This window comes from Stenella coeruleoalba (assembly GCF_951394435.1).
Source record: "Stenella coeruleoalba genome assembly, chromosome: 21".
Taxonomy (NCBI): Eukaryota; Metazoa; Chordata; class Mammalia; order Artiodactyla; family Delphinidae; genus Stenella; species Stenella coeruleoalba.
The window spans coordinates 6226722-6244816 of record NC_137167.1 but is presented as its reverse complement, the minus strand read 5'-3'; the positions used below and the strand labels follow the sequence as shown (position 1 = coordinate 6244816).

The following is an 18095-nucleotide window of genomic DNA, read 5'->3' as shown; positions in this document are numbered from 1 at the left end:
ATTTGTGACCCAAGATATGATTTATCCTGGAGAATGTTCCATGAGCACTTGAGAAGAAAGTGTATTCTGATTTTTCTGGATGAAATGTCCTATAAATATCAAGTAAGTCCATCTTGTTTAATGTGTCATTTAAAGTTTGTGTTTCCTTAATTTATTTTCATTTTGGATAATCTGTCCATTGGTGAAAGTGGGGTGTTAAAGTCCCCTACTATTATTGTGTTACTGTCGATTTCCTCTTTTATGGCCGTTAGCATTTGCCTTCTGTATTGAGGTGCTCCTATGCGGGGTGCATAAATATTGACAATTGTTATATCTTCTTCTTGGATTGATCCCTTGATCATTATGTAGTGTCCTTCTTTGTCTCTTGTAATAGTCTTTATTTTAAAGTCTATTTTGTCTGATATGAGAATTGCTACTCCAGCTTTCTTTTGATTTCCATTTGCATGGAATATCCTTTTCCATCCCCTCACTTTCAGTCTGTATGTGTCCCTAGGTATGAAGTGGGTCTCTTGTAGACAGCATATGTACGGGTCTTGTTTTTGTATCCATTAAGCCAGTGTATGTCTTTTGGTTGGAGCATTTAATCCATTTACATTTAAAGTAATTATCAATATGTATGTTCCTATTATCATTTTCTTAATTGTTTTGGGTTTGTTTTGATAGGTCTTTTCCTTCTCTTGTGTTTCCTGCCTAGAAAAGTTCCTTTAGCATTTGTTGTAAAGTTACTTTGGTGGTGCTGAATACTCTTAGATTTTGCTTGTCTGTAAAGGTTTTAATTTGTCTGTTGAATCTGAATGAGATCCTTGCTGTGTAGAGCAATCTTGGTTGTAGATTTTTCCCTTTCATCACTTTAAGTATGTCCTGCCCCTCCCTTCTGGCTTGCAGAGTTTCTGCTAAAGATCAGCTGTTAACCTTATGGGGATTCCCTTGTATGTTATTTGTTGCTTTTCCCTTGCTGCTTTTAATATTTTTTCTTTGTATTTAATTTTTGTTAGTGTGATTAATATGTGTCTTGGCGTTTTTCTCCTTGTATTTATCCTGTATGGGACTCTCTGCGCTTCCTGGACTTGATTGCCTATTTCCTTTCCCACGTTAGGGAAGTTTTCAACTATAATCTCTTCAAATATTTTCTCAGACCCTTTCTTTTTCTCTTTTTCTTCTGGGACCCCTATAATTCAAATGTTGGTGCCTTTAATGTCGTCCAGAGGCCTCTGAGACTCTCCTCAATTCTTTTCATTCTTTTTTCTTTATTCTGCTCTGTGGCAGTTATTTCCACTATATTATCTTCCAGGTATCCGTTCTTCTGCCTCAGTTATTCTGCTATTGATTCCTTGCAGAGAAGTTTTAATTTCATTTATTGTGTTGCTCATCATTGTTTGTTTGCTCTTTAGTTCTTCTAAGTCCTTGTTAAACATTTCTTGTATTTTCTCCATCCTATTTCCAAGATTTTGGATCATCTTTACGATCATTACTCTGAATTATTTTTCCCGTAGACTGCCTATTTCCTCTTCATGTGTTTGGTCTGGTGGGGTTTTAGCTTGCTCCTCCTTCTGCTGCTCATTTCTCTGTCTTATGTTGTTTAACTTACTGTGTTTGGGGTCTCCTTTTTTCAGGCTCCAGGCTCATAATTCCTGTTGCTTTTGTTTCCTGCCCCCAGTGGGTGAGGTTGGTTCAGTGGGTTGTGTAGGCTTCCTGGTGGAGGGGACTGGTGCCTGTGTTCTGGTGGGTTGGGCTGTATCTTGTCTTTCTGGTGGGCAGCACCTCGTCTGGTGGCGTGTTTTGGGGTGTCTGTGAACTTAGTAGGATTTTAGGCAGCCTCTCTGCTAATGGGTGGGGTTGTGTTCCTGTCTTGCTAGTTGTTTGGCATGGGGCGTCCAGCACTGGAGTTTACTGGCTGTTGGGTGGAGCTGGGTCATAGCATTGAGACGGAGATCTCTGGGAGAGCTCTCGCCATTTGATATTATGTGGGGCTGGGAGGTCTCTTGTGGTTCAGTGTCCTGAATTTGCCTCTCCCACCCAGAGGCTCAGGCCTGACATCAGGCTGGAGCACCAATACCCTGTCAGCCACACGGCTCAGAAGAAAAGGGAGAAAAAATAAAAATTAAATAAATAATAATTTAAAAAAATTATTATAAAAAATAATAATAGTTTTAAAAAAAAAGAAAAGAGCAACCAAACGAATAAACAAATTCACCAATGATAACAAATGCTAAACAGTAAGCTAAGATAAACATAAAAATCAGAAAGAAGTCAATCGCAGACAGCAAACCCCAAGTCTACAGTTGCTCCCAAAGTGCACCGCCACAATTTTGGGATGATCGTTGTCTATTCAGGTATTCCACAGATGCAGGGTACATCAAGTTGATTGTGGGGATTTAATCTGCTGTTCCTGAGGCTGCACAAAGAAATTTCCTTTTCTCTTCTTTGTTCACACAGCTCATGGGTTCAGCTTTGGTTTTGGCCCCGCCTCTGTGTGTAGATTGCTCCCAGGCATCTGTTCCCACCCAGACAGGAGGGGGTTAAAGCAGTGGCTTTTTAGGGGGCTCTTGCTCATTCAGGTGGGGGGGTGGGAGGGGTACAGTAGTTATAATTGGAATGCGGGGCGAGCCTGTGGTGGCAGAGGCCGACGTGACGTTGCAACAGCCTGGGGCATGCTGTGTGTTCTCCTGGGGAAGTTGTCCCTGGATCACGGAACCCTGGCAGTGGCGGGCTGCACAGGCTCCTTGGGGGCGTGTGGATAGTGACCTGTGCTCGCACACAGGCTTCTTGGTGGCTGCAGCAGCAGCGTTAGCGTTTCATGCCCATCTCTGGGGTCCAAGCTGATAGCCGCGGCTTGCGCCCATCTCTGGAGCTCGTTTAGGCAGTGCTCTGAATCCCCTCTCCTCGCACACCCCGAAACAATGGTCTCTTGCCTCTTAGGCAGGTCCAGACCTTTTCCCGGACTCCCTCCCGGCTAGCTGTGGCGCACTAGCCCCCTTCAGGCTGTGTTCAGGCAGCCAACCCCAGTCCTCTGCCTGGGATCTGACCTCTGAAGCCCGAGCCTCAGCTCCCAGCCACCACCTGCCCCGGCAGGTGAGCAGAAAAGCCTCTCGGCCTGGTGAGTGCCGGTTGGCACTGATCCTCTGTGCGTGAATCTCTCCGCTTTGCCCTCTGCACCCCTGTTGCTGCGCTCTCCTCCATAGCTCTGAAGCTTCATCTTTACCAGTGAAGAGGCTTCCTAGTGTGTGGAAACTTTTCCTCCTTCACAGCTCCCTCCCACTGGTACAGGTCCCGTCCCTATTCTTTTGCCTCTGTTTTTTCTTTTTTCTTTTGCCCTACCCAGGTACGTGGGGAGTTTCTTGCCTTTTGGGAAGTCTGAGATCTTCTGCCAGCGTTCAGTACGTGTTCTGTAGGAGTTGTTCCACATGTAGACGTATTTCTGATGTATTTGTGGGGAGGAAGGTGATCTCCACGTTTTACTCCTCCACCATCTTGAAGGTCCCCCCTATGCTTCTTGAATTAGTGGGCAAATGTACTTTTCCAGGCATTTGTTAAGAGGGGCCAGGTCTTTGAATGTCTTTGAAAGGCAGTCATCAAAGCTAATGATCACTAGCGAAAAAGAGTTAGGGTAGATAGCCTATTATTATGGCTATCAATGAACGGGGGACTCTGTTTGAGTGAGCGCTTATTTTTTTCCTCCCAGGGCTCCTACAATGGCAGTCTTAACCTTTTTTGGTCATGAATCCCTTGCTGAAAGATATGAAGCCTCCTTGCAGAGGGATGGACATAATTACTTCTGTTGGGTTATTTGGCAGGGACTGTGGGTTGTGGGGCAGAAGATAGCACACCTTTTCTCTGCCTGTGCTCAACAACTTTAAACATAAACTAAAAGGGTGAGTTAGATAGGAGGTCAAAATACCACTTTTATTATTGATGAGGGCTGGGTTAGAGGATTTACCATAGAATGAGAGCCTGATGGACCTGCCAGTCCTGAACCCCGGATTAGGCAGATTCATCCACTCACGTCAGCCTGCACGGTGGCAGGCCTGCTCCTGGAGGAGCGTGGCAAAATCTGTGCTCCCATTGGCAGGCAGTGACTTCCAAGGAAGAGGAAGGGCAGAGCAAAGCCAAGTACCATCTCCAGTTTATTCTTTTTAAATTCACCACCAGAGGGAGCAAAGAGTGTGTATGTGTTGGGGAGAGAGGGGACAGACAGGGCGGTGACTGAACAGGGTTGGATAATGGAAAGGACTCAAAACTCCACGGGCTACTCCGAAGCTCACTCAAGGAGACTTTCATAAAGGTAAAGGGTACAGGACATCAGGACAAAGAAAGCAGAGGAGATCATCAAGGAGTTTGAACACTTCCAGACAGAGCCCCCCAGGGTCCTTTTTCAGTTGCACAGATGTGCTTTGTCTTCAGATTACAAACCACTGAGATATGACTGAAGCATCATCTTTTCAGGGTAGCCCTTTTCACATGTTTACCGAAGGGGTCTTTTATACTATATTGGTCACGTGGCTAAAGTCAGGCTGTGTAACTGATTAAACTTCACGTAAACCATCGATCTCTCCATCTCTTAAACAGTCTAGACAGTCTGAGCCTGGAGTTTAGAAGGTTAAGGGTTACTTCATAAACCACTAGCTGGCACCCTGCATCCATGCCTTGTCCATAAGCCTTGGAGATGAGTATACTGCTGCTCCATTGCTGCTGCAAATGACACAGGTCCTTTGCTTGACCAGACTTTGGTCAGGCTACTGAACTTTCCCCTGGGTGCATGTCTACACTTCCTTGGAAAATCCAGTTTTAGCAAGAACCCTGCTAAGTGAGTTTAGCAAGAACCCCCCACCCTCAACATCTGATCAAATTCCTCATCTTCCGCCATCCCCTCGGGTGATATCTGGTCACCGTGGCCTGTCTTCAGTAAGAATCCGTGAGTCTGTTTAGCCAGAGCTTCCTTCACCGTGGTGTTTCATCTTAGTAATTTTCCATCCACTGACCCCCACCCTGCTCATTGGGTACAAATTCCCACCTGCCCATGCTGTGCTTGGAGTTGAGCCTGATCTCTGTCCCTCACTGTAAAATGCCATTGCAGTGGTCCTGAATAAGGTTAGCCTCACCATCTTTAACACGTGTCACTGAATATTTTTTTCTTTGACAGTCATGGCGCCATGACTCGTATAGGATCAGATTCATCACTGGACCCCCCGACCTCTCACTCTGGACCCTAAGTATGCACCTTGAAGCCCTTGTCTTCAGTCCTGACTGACTGATCGGGGATCCATTGGTGACTCTGACTCCTGAACCATTGCTCCAGACAAACATCTGTTGAAGCTGACTTGATTTTTACAGTTTTGAGTATACCCTCTGAAGCTGGGTTAGAGTCCCAGGCTTCTTTCGACAGGTACCTCCTGGGCTGGAAGGTCTTCCTGGCTCCGTGTTCTGAATGGGGATTACTCCCTGGTGTCCTGGGCTGGAGCTTCTTTCTTCCTGACTCTGTGTGAAGTCTCTGTTCTCTCTTTTGGATCTGGCTTCTCCCATTGGAACTTCTCAGCCAACTAAACCACCTCTTCTCACATCCTGCTGACTCTGCTATGCCAGCTCTGTCTGCTTCTGTTCTTGTTGGCATGTTTTGCTGAGGATAATTTGGAACTTTGTTGGCGTCTTTTGGAAACTTGAGATCTCCCCAGATTGACTGCTCTAATACTGCTCCCTCCCTGTTGCTTCTGCTCCTCCGTCCTCCTCTTACCACCATCAATCTTTCCCCCAGTTCCCTTGGATCCTTTGATATGTCCCACTTCAGACCGCCACCTCCTCCATCCATCTGTGCACACCCGTCAGACTTTCCCCTCCCACTGCAGCCCCTCAGCTCCCCACAGCCACTTCCATTTTTGGTCCCTTGCCGTCCGTCGGGGGCTCTCAAGAAACTCAGGTAGCCTTGAAAGCAGCTACCTGAGTCTGAAAAGAAGAACAAAAGGCTATTTGGAAATAGAACTGAATGATTTGTCCACTCACATGGGCTTTGGAAACATCCAGACAGCAGTTAGATGTCTCTTCAGTCTGTTGCCTAAAATTTAGACCACAGCAAAGGAAGATTACGTATCACGGCAAGAGAAGATCTTAAAAGTCTCCTCCAGAAGTATTGGTAGGCAGGTGACCTTAACTTGTTTTATTTGCCAGAGACAATTCAGATGAAAATACGAAGTGGAGATAAACAAATAAGATTGTATTGCTGTTTTACTGACTCACGGCTAAAATTTTAAAATGAAAACTCTTAAGTTCTCTATTTGTGTCTGTATGTTTATGTATTTCTATATATATGTATGTTATAGGTGTGTGATAGTTTCCTACCTCTGGATGGTATTATCACATTAATTTATAAAATCCCTTAAAGAGTTCTATTCAAATTGGTTTAGAGATAAATGAGCACTTAGATAAATTATGTTCTTAAAACTCTCAGGAATACAGAAACTAACCCAAGTTTTTTTAAGTTCACATGATCTTGAATAATCTTTTTGCTAGTTCTTATATTGTTGATACAGTTGTTGATAAATTGACAACTTCAGTGGTGTCGGCTTTAAATATGTAATGCAGATATGCAATTTTTTCCACCTATGTTTACTATTCAAATAAGCTTATGTTATCTCTACCAGATATTTAAGATTATAAATTATAAATCAACCCTTAGGACAAAATGTATAATAAAAAGGAATTGCTTGATGTCAAGCATGGCAGTTAAAAAAAAAGAGGCAAGAACCATAAATATATAATTTTTTGTTCTTCGCTTTTGTGATTTTTTTTTTGATACTTGCGTGACTTGTCAACAAGAAAAACAACTTAAGAATGGATGGCTAGCTTTGTTTAATTAATGGCTCATGAAATTTTCATGAGTAATTCAAGTATAATTGTTCAGAACAAGTAAATTAAATAGATGTAAGTGGACTAAAAGTTTATAAATGAACTTTTCAATGGTAATTATGTTTTATGCCTCCTGAAAAATAGTTTCAAACATTTTTTTCATAACTTGAAACCTTAAAGCTATATGAAGTTAAGTCAAAGATGGGTAATCATTGACTACATAATTTCCAAATAAGATAAAATATTGAAATATTAATTGCCGAAGAGAAATTTAATTTTATTTACTTTTGGCATCTTGTTTTCATATGGTATAGAGAAGCTAAATATATTTAGGTCTGTTAGTAAGCATGAGGAATTGTACTGTGAAAAAGACACATCTCTAGAAATTATGAAATAATGTATTCATTGTTACAGAATGATAGTATGTAGCAGACAGTTTGCAATTGCCTGCTTCCTAGTTTTTACTGAAAATTAGAGTTACTAATGATTAAAAAATCTAATCAATATAAATAAATGAAACCACTAGGAATAATAAGGGTAAAGAAAACAAACTGTATACAAGGTGTATTTTTGATAAGGAAGGGTATGAAAGATATGTTTTGCTAAGGGTAAGAGAGGATAATTTTGTCCCAAAGTAGAATGAATGGTTGTTCCAGAATGAGAAAGAAGAAAAATGTAGGACAAAAACTGAGTGATGTAAGAAAATTTCTAAAGAAAGTTTGTGGAAAAGGGACCTTGGAAAAGGAATCTTTCCTTGTGTGGTCAAAACTGGCTACTATTGGATGGATTTATTTGTAAGGTTTTTTGGTTTGTTTGTTTGTTTAATTTGCCTTAGTATTAATAGTACACTGATACAAAACCAGAATTTGGTTTTCTTTCTCTGTTAAAACACAAGGTTTTCTTAGATTATTGGTTTCCTCTTAATAGGAAATGGTAAAAAAGGTTGTTTTCTTTACATTTAAGTAATCAGCTTGGGAGGATAAGATTTTGTGTTTTAAGATAATTTCCAGTGTGTCTTGTGTTTATCAGGTCTTTGATTATTTCAGAAAACCAGATCTTCTCAATATTAAGAAAGCTAAGAGTTTGTTTGTTTTTTTTTTTTTTTTTTTTTTTTTAAATAACTGGGTAACTTTCTGTATGTGCCTTTGAAATCTTTTAATTGTGACTTTGGTTAAATGGACAGCTAAGTGTTGTTTCACAGTGACACCTGTGATCCAATTTAGTCAAGTGTTCAAACCTTTTGGCATTTTTGACAATTTCCCCAAATCAAATTCTAAGTGGAGTCTCTTTGACCCCAAACTAACTTTGATATTTCCAAAATGGCCCTTGGAAAATCTCAAAGGATTTGTCTCCTTATGAAAAGAGAGATGTTGAACTAATCAGGTTTATTTGATGTGTTAATGCATCTTATATTCACGGCAGTATAGTTATTTGCATAAGTTCAGTCAAAATCTATCCTCCTTGTAACACAAAGCAATTGGAAACCTTTCTTATATTACCAAGACTTTGATTGTAATGTCATATTTGGGAATGATGTGTACTGAATCAGATATGACCAGATAGCTCTAAGGATCTAAGGTTGACTTTAAGAAGGCAATGTTTATACAGCTCCCCTTGGAAGAACCATCCTGTTCCTGGCTTACAGGGTTTCCTGCCTTACAGGTGAGTAAGGAAGGTCACTTCTGGCAGGCCCAGGAACCTCAGGATGTTTGGGGAACCTTCAGAAGAGAGGAATTCACCCAAATCTATAGGTATTGCAGTCAGATCTGGTGGCAAGTTTTTGACTTGGCTTCTTAGCCTTGAGAGGGAATGCTCCAGCAAAGCAAACTCAAACAAGGTACTATGTGGTCAATCACTGTTTTTGCTGTACTTATGTAAATAACCAGGCCAAATTTAATGAGACCAAACTTCCTTGCAAACAAATTAGTCTTACTTTATCTTTCACAGAAATGGGTGTGACTGTAGAGAGAATGTGCTTTTTTGTTTGTTTCAATGGAAAACTATAGTGAACTGTTGCTGCTTTCATCTTGCACATTTTGCCAGCTTTACCAAATCCTGAATTCTTCTAGTTTCCTCCTGTATCTGGCTACAGCTCTCTAAGTTCACATTTCCAAATTTTGTCCTTTCTGACTTGGAATCATTGACAACTAAAACTGCCCTTTTCCTGAAACTCTGTAAGCTGCAGCTGGAAGACTTGATAGAAACTTCAAAAAAAAATGATTACAATAGATCATGTATGGGCGAGCTTCATGCCTCCTGCTGTGTGGACCTCTCAGGAAATTCATCAGAATACCTGATGCTATCACCAGTGACATTGAAACTGCAAACTAGGAAAATGTGTCAGGTGGCCAGTGCCAACCTCAGTCTAACACCTGAAGATGCTCTAAGCTCAAGTCTAAAAAATCTTGATGGCTTCCTCCTGGACTTAGAAACTGGGTTTCTAACTACTAATCTTTGTTTTTCTTTTATTTTTCATAGCAACTCCCCTCATTAAATGCCTGACTGCCAGCACCACCCAGCAAATATCCTCTACTATCAGGTTCCAATAGATGATTCAGCTGGTCTGTAATGAACAAAAGACAACTGAATGAGGAAATGGACTTGTATTATTCAGAGGAAAGAAGAATGTCTTTTCTTTCCTTGAACAAGCAGGGAGACTAACAAAGATTCTTTACTTGTCCAAACTTTAGTCAGGTTCCTGAACCTTCTCCTAGGTCCAGCAGTGTAGTTTGTTGTAAAATCTAGTTTTAGCAAGAACTTCCCCCTGCCCCCCATATCTGATCATTCTGGATGTCTGATCAGGTTCTTTATCTTCCACTCCCTTTCCCCGCCCAGTGATGTCTGATCACCCTGGCCTGTCCTCAGCAAGAATCTGTTAGGTTAGTTTAGCCAGAATGTCCCTCACCCCTGTTGTTTCCTCATAGTAATTTTCCATCCACTGACCCTCACCATGCTCCTTGGTTATAAATTCCCACTTCCCCGTGCTGTATTTGGAGTTGAGCCTGGTCTTTCTCCCCACCGCCCTGTAAAATCCCTTTGCAGTGGTTCCTATACTTATGTCGTTAATAAAGTCTGCCTTACCATCTTCAACAAGCATCACTGGATATCTTTTCATTGACAAAGCTAACCCTATTTTGCACGTGTGGTTTCCACTATCAGTCTACCTTAACATGGAAGGAAGCTTCAGGAATCAGCAATGATTGGTTCCTCTAACAGCTGACACAGATTTTGCCCCCGTACTTAGGAGGTCAAGGAGCGCTGCTTCTTTATATAGGACATTTAAAAGAGGGTAAAATCATTTATTTTCTTCCAGAAATATGGTGTACTATATAACCTAATTTATACTTTTCCTATGAGATGTATCAGAAAACTTTAAGGATGTTACGTATGTTTTATGCAACCAGCATTTTGTGACCGTGAGGACAACGCATGATTTCAGATGCAGGTCCCTTCATGAGCTTTTAGTTTTATGGTAGCTCCTTCTTTGAATAACAATTTATCAGGTGAAAGTTTTTATTTCTGCTCATCTCTTCTGGGATAATGCCTTATAAGTTGTGTCCTTAGTTGCAAATAGATAAAATAATTTTAAATGGTGTGTTTTATTCCTCTTGCAGGGACCTTTTACCCAAAGATTTTGTAGTTTATACCTACAACAAGGAAGGGGCTCTGATCTCTGACTACCCTGATATACAGGTAATATATTTTCCTCCTGACCCTATAGCAGAATTTAAAACAATTATAATTTTAAAGTGCGTTCTCTTCAGGTACTCAGGACTGTTACCTTGTGCTTCCCCAAGGACCTCTTTTGATATTATTATATATGGCATTGTCCTGGGGTGGGAGTGTGAGTGCATTGACATAAATTAAACAGTATTTACCTTACGGCTCTCCTGGTTCTCCATGGTCAAGTGATTTTTAAAAGAGCAGGAAAATAATCTTCTATTGAATGATAATCCTTAGAGATTATGAAGGGGAAAAGTCTGATTTATTTTTTTATTTTTTATTTTATTTATTTTGCTGAAAATGGATACCTCTTAAAGTACATCTTACTTCCTTATTAAACCATTTGACTTGCCATTAGTACTTAGTAAAGAACAAACACTTGTTTCCTATTATACGTTCTGATTTTTTGCTGAAAACAATTATTTTCTTAAGAATTGTGGTCCTTTTTGCATCAGAGAACAGAGTTTTCCTGAGGACAGAACTGGCCAGGAATACTTGAAATAATTGGCAGATGTCAACTTTGCTTTATGTGTTATTTAATTAGAGCATAAATATTTCGAATTTTAGTTGGTAAGAGTGTCTTAAAGTCCCTTTTGGCAGTTAGGTATTATATATTATTATTTTTTGCTATAGTTTTCATGAGAAATCTTTGTTACCATTAAACATGTATTATTTTTCCCCTGAGCTTTGTTATGTTTTGCTAGGTGGAATTGTTTATGTTAGTTTTGCACTTTTGCAGCTCTCTTCAAATAAATAGAAGGCAAAACCTTTATTTTATTTTATTTATTTATTTTTAACATCTTTATTGGAGTATAATTGCTTTACAATGTTGTGTTAGTTTCTGCTGTATAACAAAGTGAATCAGCTATACATATACAAATGTCCCCATATCCCCTCCCTCTTGTGTCTCCCTCCCACCCTCCCTATCCCACCCCTCTAGGTGGTCACAAAGCACTGAGCTGAACTCCCTGTGCTATGCGGCTGCTTCCCACTAGCTAGTTATTTTACATTTGGTAGTGTATATATGTCAATGCCACTCTCTCACTTCGTCCCAGCTTACCTTTCCCCCTACCTGTGTCCTCAAGTCCATTCTCTATGTCTGTGACTTTATTCCTGTCCTGCCCCTAGGTTCATCAGAACCATTTGTTTTTTAGACTCCATATATATGTGTTAGCATACGGTATTTGTTTTTCTGTTTCTGACTTACTTCACTCTGTATGACAGACTCTAGGTCCATCCACCTCACTACAAATAACTCAATTTCGTTTCTTTTTATGGCTGAGTAATATTCCATTGTATATATGTGCTACATCTTCTTTATCCATTCATCTGTCAATGGACATTTAGGTTGCTTCCATGTGCTGGCTATTGTAAATAGAGCTGCAATGAACATTGTGTACATGACTCTTTTTGAATTATGAAAACCTTTATTTTAGATTAATTATTAGTACTTAAAAAAGGCAGTGCTGACTTAGATCCATCCTTTGCTGGCCTTTGCTGACTTTGCTGACTCCTTTATCTCAATGTTGTGTTTGTCCATTGTTTTATTTTATTTTATTTGTTTTGTTTTGTTTTATTGTTTTTCCATTGTTAAATAGCAAAATAGTAGAGGAGTTTAAATGTATGTGATAGCATAAACCAGAACACAGATAATCCATTCAGCCGTTCATCCATCCATCCAGTCATCCATCCGAAGATTACTACAGCATGAGACCAAAGACCACATAATTTATGCCACTCAACAAAAGCAGTGATTTTAAAAAGGCACTTTTTCTCTTGGAGCGGTTTCTTGACCTGGATTTTGGTAACACCCACTGCTTGGACTTGATTCCTGGCTCTATTATTTATTTGCTGGTCAAGTTTCTTAAACCTGTTTGTGCCTTAGAATCCTCACCTTAAAATGGGAATAATAATTATAACTTCATGGAGTTATTGGGAAGCTTAAATGAGTTAATACTTGTAAGATACTACTTAGAACAGTCAGTCCAACAACTGTGAACTCAATATTATTTTTTACTATTGAAAGTTTATATGCTTAAAAGTGCTAAAAATAGATTTCAGTTTTATAGAAATTTATTCAACTCTTATCATAAAGAATTACAATTTAATTATGTTTTCCTGGGTGTTTGAAAAATATAAACTAAGACAGATGGAGCCTTTCACTTATTGGTTATTGAATGTTGTTCAAATAGATAAAAGTGTGACTATAGATTTGAGATAGTAATTAAAACTTTGGTACTGGGATTTTTGTGTGTGTGGCAACATCGTCAGATATCATCATGGAATATACTTTTGTTCATAAAATGCAGTTAAGTTACACTGAGAAAATGTAAATGCTTTCCCTTGTGATTCTGTTATTTAAATTAATTTGTAAAGCTCTTACGTGGCTTTCATCATCAGCATCTTTCACAAGGCCATTTTTCACAAAGAAACACAGTTTTAATAACCACTTGATATGAGTTGCTGTGTGAAATAAAACTCCAAATTAGTATTAGTCTTTGAACTTTGGGGTACCTTGCAAATGCATTAGAAAGTCTCTCAACTAACTCCCTCAGTTAATTAATGCTCCTTCTTTCCTCTGAAAAATTTGTTGACTGCCCCAAGCTCGCTGGCCCTTGTGGCTGGTAGGCTCTTCTCAGATACTTCTGAGTACTTCTACTCCCAGTAGTTGAGTTTTTTGCTTACAGTTTTTGTGTTTCCAAAACTGTTTATGCCATTTATACCTTTACTCTAATCATGCGATTCAATTGGATGTTTTGTAAACTTGCGAAATAGGATTTGTTGTTTTTTTAAAAAACTAAATTGAAGGCTTTGGAAAGATTTAATAAAACCAAGTTATTAAAGAAATACCATCAAGTTGGTAGATTGAGTGATCAAGTGCTGGATTTCAGTCATGTCAAATGAGAGCTTCTATTATAGTGGAAGTAGAAGCATTTAATTTTTGAGCGCTGTGAGTTACTGTATTACTATCTCATAAGTGCTACCTCATCTGTAATAGAAGAGGTGTCTCTTTTCCTCTAGTGAGAAGAAGGCAGTATCAAAGCTAGACTTTAACTACAAAGCACTAGAAAGAAAACAGTGGTTGTAAATAGCCTCACACTGGAAAAAGTTGTAAAATGTTGAAATTTCACCTGTGTTGTTTAGTGCATATTTGTTTAATTTTTAAAAAAATGTTCACAGTTTTAGACTTATAGGAAAAGTTGCAGGAATGATAGAAAACATTCGTGCATACCCTTTACCTAGATTCTCCAAATGTTAGCATTTATCACATATACTTTATCCCTTCTTCTCTCTCTTTTTTTTCTTTCCTGAAGAGTATGTTGTACACCTGGTGTCCCTTTACTCTTAAATACTTCAGCGTAAATTTCCTAAAAACAAGAACTTCTTTTATGTCACCATAGTATAGTTCTCAAAATTAAGAAGTTAATATTGAAGCAATACTGTTATTCAGTTACATACCTTATTGATATTTGTTTTGGTCCATTATCCTAATAATGTACTTTATAGTGAAAGGAAATCCAATTTCACGTGTTATGCTCAGCAGTCTCCCGTTTCCTTTAATCCAGAAATCCATAGTCTTCCCTTGTATTTCACAACATTGGCATTTTTGAGAAGTACAGGCCGACTTTTTGTAGAACGTCCTGCAATTTGGGTTTGTGTGATGTTTACTCATGATTGGATTCAGGTTATGCACTTTTGGCAGGAATCCACCCTGAAGGGACATTGAGCCGTTCTCTGTATCATATCATGAGCATGTGCTGCAATTAGTTTATCACTGACAGTGTTAACATTGATGATTAAGGAGTTGTCTGCTGGGTTTCTTCTCTGTAAAGTTACTGCGTTTTGCCTTTTTTGGTTAGATACTTTGAAGCTTAGTAACTATCCCAATGCTTCTCAAATTTTTACCCCCTAGTTTTAGTATTTAGTATTTGCCTGAATCAGTTGTTATGATGGTTGTCAGAATGGTGATTTCCTAATTTCATCAGTGCTTCTGTATTCACTGGTGGTTTCTACTGTAAGGAAGAGTTTTTCCTTCTTACTTGTTTGTATCAGCATAGACTCATGGGTTCTTACTGTATCATTAGTGAAATTGAAAATCTTTTCATTTATATAAGGGCATTTTTATATCTTCTTTTGTGAATTGTCGTTCAACTCTTTTGCTCCATCTTCTATTAGGTTTAATCTTTCCCCTTTAATGTTTCAGAGTTCTTTGTATTATATATAATATAGTATAGTTTTATCTATGATAAAAGTTACAGATACTTCTCACCAGTCTCTGAGTTGTCTTTTGACTTTTTTTTTTTGGTGTTTCTTTTAATGTAGAAGTTAAAAAAAATTTTTTAATACAGTGAAAATTATCAGCCTTTTCTTCTGTTGACTCTAGATTTTGAGTGGTAGGAAGTCTTTCTCTACACCAGCTTAGAGAGGAATTCACCCCTGTTTTCTTTCAGTTCTTGCATGAGTTCATTTTTTTAAATGTTTGGAGTCTTGATCCATTTGGAGCTTATTCTTATGTATGGTGTGAGGTACCCTTTTTTGAATGTCTAACCGGTTGGCTGAGCTCCACTTGTTAAAAAGTGCATCTTTGCCTCAGTGACTTGAGATGCCACTTTTATCATATAAGGTTCCACATGTATTTCAGTCTATTTTGAGACTTCGTATTCTGCTCCACTAGTTGGTCTCTCAGTTAATGCACCACCAGGACCCTACTGTTTTAATTATTAAGGCCCGATGATATGTCATAAGGTCTGGCAGGGCTGGTCCTCCTCCTCCTCCTCCCACTCCCCTTGGCTTTTCTTTTTTAGTGCTTTACAGTTGTTTTAAAGATGAAAAAATCTCATTGTGTACTAAAAAATTCTGATATTAGTAAGTGATATGCTTGCATTTCCACTGGTCAGTTTCTTGCTCAAGATTAAGGATAAAGTCTCTTTAATTTTTAAAGATGGTTAAATGTATAACTAATAATAATAATAGTATAATCAGTATGCTTATATGAAGAAAAGAAAATCATCGGATCAAAGTCACTGTTTTTGCCGTGTACTGAATTTTTTCCCCCTTGGTGTCACTAGCCTGTCACAAGGTCCTCTTCTGTATTGGATTTCAGTTGGCTGCTGTGGCATCTTCTTGCCTGTGATTAAAAATGTTAAACATGACGTTATGCTTCCTTGTTCTGCTTCTAGGTTTAAAGGTTATAGGAGTAGAGTTGTTTGTACTTAGTGTCCTCTGGAATTCTGCCTAAACATTTGTGTAGCTGTAGGGTGATAGTAGACAGTCTGAAGATAGTACAAAGAATGCCATGTGATAATGATGGGATGCCAATAATAAAAATTTTTAGTTTATGGGCCTTAAGTAATTTTGTTAGTTCTGCAGTTTCTATGATGATTTTCAGCAATGTAACAGTATTTGAAGATAATATAGTTTTTATCATTTAGAATCATTGTCATTATCGGGGATACGTGGAGGGCGTTTATAATTCATCGATTGCTCTTAGCAACTGTTTTGGACTCAGGTAAGGAATTTTCTTTATCAATTTTTTGGGGTTTTTTCATTCCCTTATTTCTTTCCTCTTTACCTATCTCTGTCTCCAGATCAAGTCGCTTTAGGGGACTTACATTTAGATTTTACTTTGATGTTGCTGAAGGTCTTTAGAGCTGTGTTTCAGATGTCATTTTCAGCATGTTTATTTAGGACAATCTTGCAGTTGATGAATTTTAATAACTAAAGAAAAAATTTCATTTTTTTGAGTCCACTAAATAAACTTTGCTATTTAAAATAACGTATACTTTAAATTTCTGTCACCCTTCAGGTTTATAAAATTTTCACCTATATTCTTTCATCTAAGGTGCATAATGACTGTGAAAGGGGGCTGATTATTTCCATATTTAGGTGAGCAAGCTGAGGTTCAGAGAAATCATATCATGTATCAAGTGAAGTGATAATAATATTAAAATTAAATTTATTAAGGGCCAGGCAGCATGACACTGGGCTGGTTGATTGTTTGCATGATTGATTGAACTAAGAAATATTACTTTAAATTCTCAAACCAACTATATAAGATGGCTATGACTATCTCCATTTAAGTAATGATACTCGTAGAACAGTTACTGTGTACCAGGCAACGTTCTAAGTATTTTGTGTGTATTAAATAATTTAGTTTTCAGAACAACTCTATGGAGAATGTAAACTAAGGCTAGTAGGAAACATTTGGGATTCAAACTCTGGTCTTCTGACTCCAGACTTCACACTTTTAGCCACTGTTCTGAATTGCCTTTCCTTATACAGCAAACCCTCAGAGAGGTTAGGTAACTTTCAGGCAGTCATGCTAGTGAGTAGTCGTCTTGTGCTTTAAGTTTAGGTCTGCCTGCCTGTAAAGCCTCTCTGTTTTTCTCTATACCATTCTACCCCTTCTTACATATGTTAGGAAGTAGGACTTTTATTAAGGTTTCTTAATTCCTTTTCCTGTGTATTTTTTTTTTCATTCTAAAACCTTGTGTATGTGTAATACAACACTTAAGAGGCTTGCTGCATATAGAGAATGTGAGTTATGGGATTGAACCCCTGCAAAACAGCTCTCATTTTGAGCACATCTTTTATCGAATGGATGATGTCCACAAAGAGCCTGTGAAATGTGGGGTTTCCAACAAGGATACAGAGGAAGAAACCACAAAGGATGAAGAGGAAGAGCCTCCCAGCGTCACTCAGCTACTTCGAGTAAGGACATAATGTATTTCTTCATGGCTGAGACTCAAGTTAAAAAAAAATGTTGTGTTTGTGCCTTAAACCAATACCTGTTATTACTGTGTTTTTGCCAACTGTATGCCAGACATTGTGATGGGTACTAAGGGGATAAAAAGACGAGCAATACGCAGTTCCAGCCAGCAAGATGAGTACAATCAGGCTTCTGTGTTTTGGACACTAGGGCTTAAGTCTTAAACAGTAACTGTATTTCTTTTTGTCATTGCTACCTAATAGCCCTTTACAGTGACTTTGAGAGGGCTTTTTAAAAAATATTAATTAATTAATTTACTTTTGGCTGCATTGGGTCTTCATTGCTGCACGCGGGCTTTCTCTAGTTGTGGCGAGCCGGGGCTACTCTTCGTTGCGGTGCGCGGGCTTCTCATTGCGGTGGCTTCTCTTGTTGTGGAGCACGGGCTCTAGGTGCGTGGGCTTCAGTAGTTGTGGCTCGAGGGCTCTAGAGCGCAGGCTCAGTAGTTGTGCCGCACGGGCTTAGTTGCTCCGCGGTATGTGGGATCTTCCTGGACTGGGGCTTGAACCCGTGTCTCCTGCATTGGCAGGCAGATTCTTAACCACTGTGCCACCAGGGAAGTCCAGCCGTGGCCTTTTTTTTTTGCGGTACGTGGGCCTCTCACTGTTGTGGCCTCTCCCGCTGCGGAGCACAGGCTCCGGACGTGCAGGCCCAGCGGCCATGGCTCACGGGCCCACCCGCTCCGCGGCATGTGGGATCTTCCCGGACCAGGGCACTGCGCCACCAGGGAAGCCCCAGCCGTGGTCTTTTTGATGTAGATATGCTTTAC

General features: G+C 39.3%; 1 protein-coding gene across 1 annotated transcript in view; it reads left to right on the top strand.

Moving 5' to 3' along the window:
- The window catches only part of ADAM9 (ADAM metallopeptidase domain 9), a 102974-nt gene that overhangs the window by 17522 nt on the left and 67357 nt on the right, over positions 1 to 18095 (top strand). Inside the window, exons 4-6 of the mRNA XM_079909269.1 lie at positions 10452 to 10530; positions 15993 to 16069; positions 17076 to 17271. Coding sequence (XP_079765395.1) covers positions 10452 to 10530; positions 15993 to 16069; positions 17076 to 17271 — 352 coding nt within the window. The remainder of the gene's footprint in view (positions 1 to 10451; positions 10531 to 15992; positions 16070 to 17075; positions 17272 to 18095) is intronic.